The sequence below is a fragment of the Etheostoma spectabile genome, chromosome 15 (assembly GCF_008692095.1).
Source record: "Etheostoma spectabile isolate EspeVRDwgs_2016 chromosome 15, UIUC_Espe_1.0, whole genome shotgun sequence".
Lineage (NCBI taxonomy): Eukaryota > Metazoa > Chordata > Actinopteri > Perciformes > Percidae > Etheostoma > Etheostoma spectabile.
The window spans coordinates 1,568,221-1,569,823 of NC_045747.1; the positions used below are offsets into that span (position 1 = coordinate 1,568,221).

At 42.2% G+C, this 1,603-nt stretch overlaps 1 protein-coding gene across 7 annotated transcripts in view; it reads right to left on the bottom strand.

Moving 5' to 3' along the window:
- LOC116703526 (RNA binding protein fox-1 homolog 2) overlaps positions 1 to 1,603 on the bottom strand; it is a 46,046-nt gene continuing 44,443 nt past the window's right edge. For 3 of the 7 annotated variants that reach the window (XM_032538309.1, XM_032538308.1, XM_032538313.1), the window contains 3 exons: positions 1,259 to 1,334; positions 1,067 to 1,105; positions 1 to 875 (listed from right to left, as the gene is read on the bottom strand). In XM_032538309.1, the coding sequence (XP_032394200.1) occupies positions 831 to 875; positions 1,067 to 1,105; positions 1,259 to 1,334 (160 nt within the window). In that variant the 3' untranslated portion in view covers positions 1 to 830. Of the gene's footprint in view, positions 876 to 1,066; positions 1,106 to 1,258; positions 1,335 to 1,603 lie in introns of those variants that run through there. The other 4 variants (XM_032538312.1, XM_032538311.1, XM_032538310.1 and 1 more) reach the window with 3 other exon arrangements.

Genomic DNA, 1,603 nt, shown 5'->3' on the forward strand with positions numbered 1-1,603 from the left:
AAAAAAAAAAAAAAAAAAATTCCCATGCTGTTTTTTGTGGGTTTTTTTGTCAGTCAGATGCTCCCAATTCCCTCCGGCTGAATGTTTCGGTATCCCGGCTTTTGCAAAACGACAGGACAAGAATAATTCCTACATCTTCCGTATTAAGCAGTCCGAGTTTCATTATTACACCACGATGCTAAACCAGAGGGACGTCTCTGCTGTACAGGGCTGTAGCTTGGCGTCAATGTAGTGTTTAAAAACATGAGTACCTTTTATAGTGACGCTGTGCTGTGGCATCATTGTGTGCAGGCCAACACTAAAAGAAAGGGGGAAACCGTATACTTAGTGTTCAATGTAAGTGTGTGTGTACATAGGTCTGACTAGGTCTTATAGGGCAGTGGATGTACGGTAAGTTCAGAAACTTATAGGAACAAAAAAAAGAACGGAAAAAAAAGGGTGTGCAGGATCACACAGGAACAGCAGTCTCTCTCCGTCCAGGTCCCGTAGTGTTTTAAAAACCGTCCTGTTTGTGCCCCGTAGTTCAAAGTAGCAGACTCCGGCTTTTTATGGGGGAGACACTCCTGGCAGTTTTGTTATCTTTTCCGTGTCGGCGACAGACAGAGGAGTACAGAAACAAGAGTTTGAGTTGATGAGGTGGCATATGATCTCGCTCTTGCCACAGGGGAAAAAAAAAATATATATATATATAAGAAAACAAAAACAAAACACAAAAGTTGTCACTATAGTCCGCCTGCAGAAAAAAATGGAGGGGAGCTGCTGCCAAACAAAGAGCTTGAAAAAGGGTTTTTGGAGCGGTGTGAAATTCCTCGGGTGTGATTTGTGGGTTTTTAGTAAGGAGCAAACCTACTGTATCCTGCCCGGTATAAACTGGCCTAAAAGAGACAGAAAGGACAAAACAGTCATCGAGTGGAAAAGACTAAGTAACAGCCATCTATTATTGTTGTGAAATAAATCTATTAAATGTAGTCTACACACACAGTTATACTACAAATCCACAAATTATACATTTATTCAGTCTGCAAATGTGTACATATATTTATTTATTTGTTTCTTTTTGACCCACTTGCAGTGCCATGAGTCCTTCTACAGACAATGATTGCTGCTGAGGACACACAAGAAAAAAGTCCTATGATGGATCCAAAGAAGAGCTTCACATGGGCAGACCCTCTCAATAATGAGAGAGCTGTGTAACCCTTCACTCTTTAAAAAAATACAACTAATCTTCCACACTGGTTGTTTGTGTCGCTTTACTTACCATTGCTCCCACTCCGTAAGCGGCAGCGGCAGGAGTTAAAGCGTGGTAGGGATCTGTAGTGTACACCCGGCCGTAACTAGCAACACAAACACAACATACGAGAAATTACACATTTGGGTTAAAAAAAAACTACACTGTTTAATTTTTTATTTTATTTTTTTTAAAGCACCCTGTGGAGTTTCTCACAAACTGCTACGGCGCAGGTGATGTGATACACAGAGTGTGTGAACCTTTAAAGGCCGTTTAATGCATCTGCGTTAAATTGTCAGCGTACCCCCCCAGACCCCTCTGCGTCGCCACGAACCCCTCTCCGAGCCCTCCGCTGTGATTGGTCAACTCGTCCTG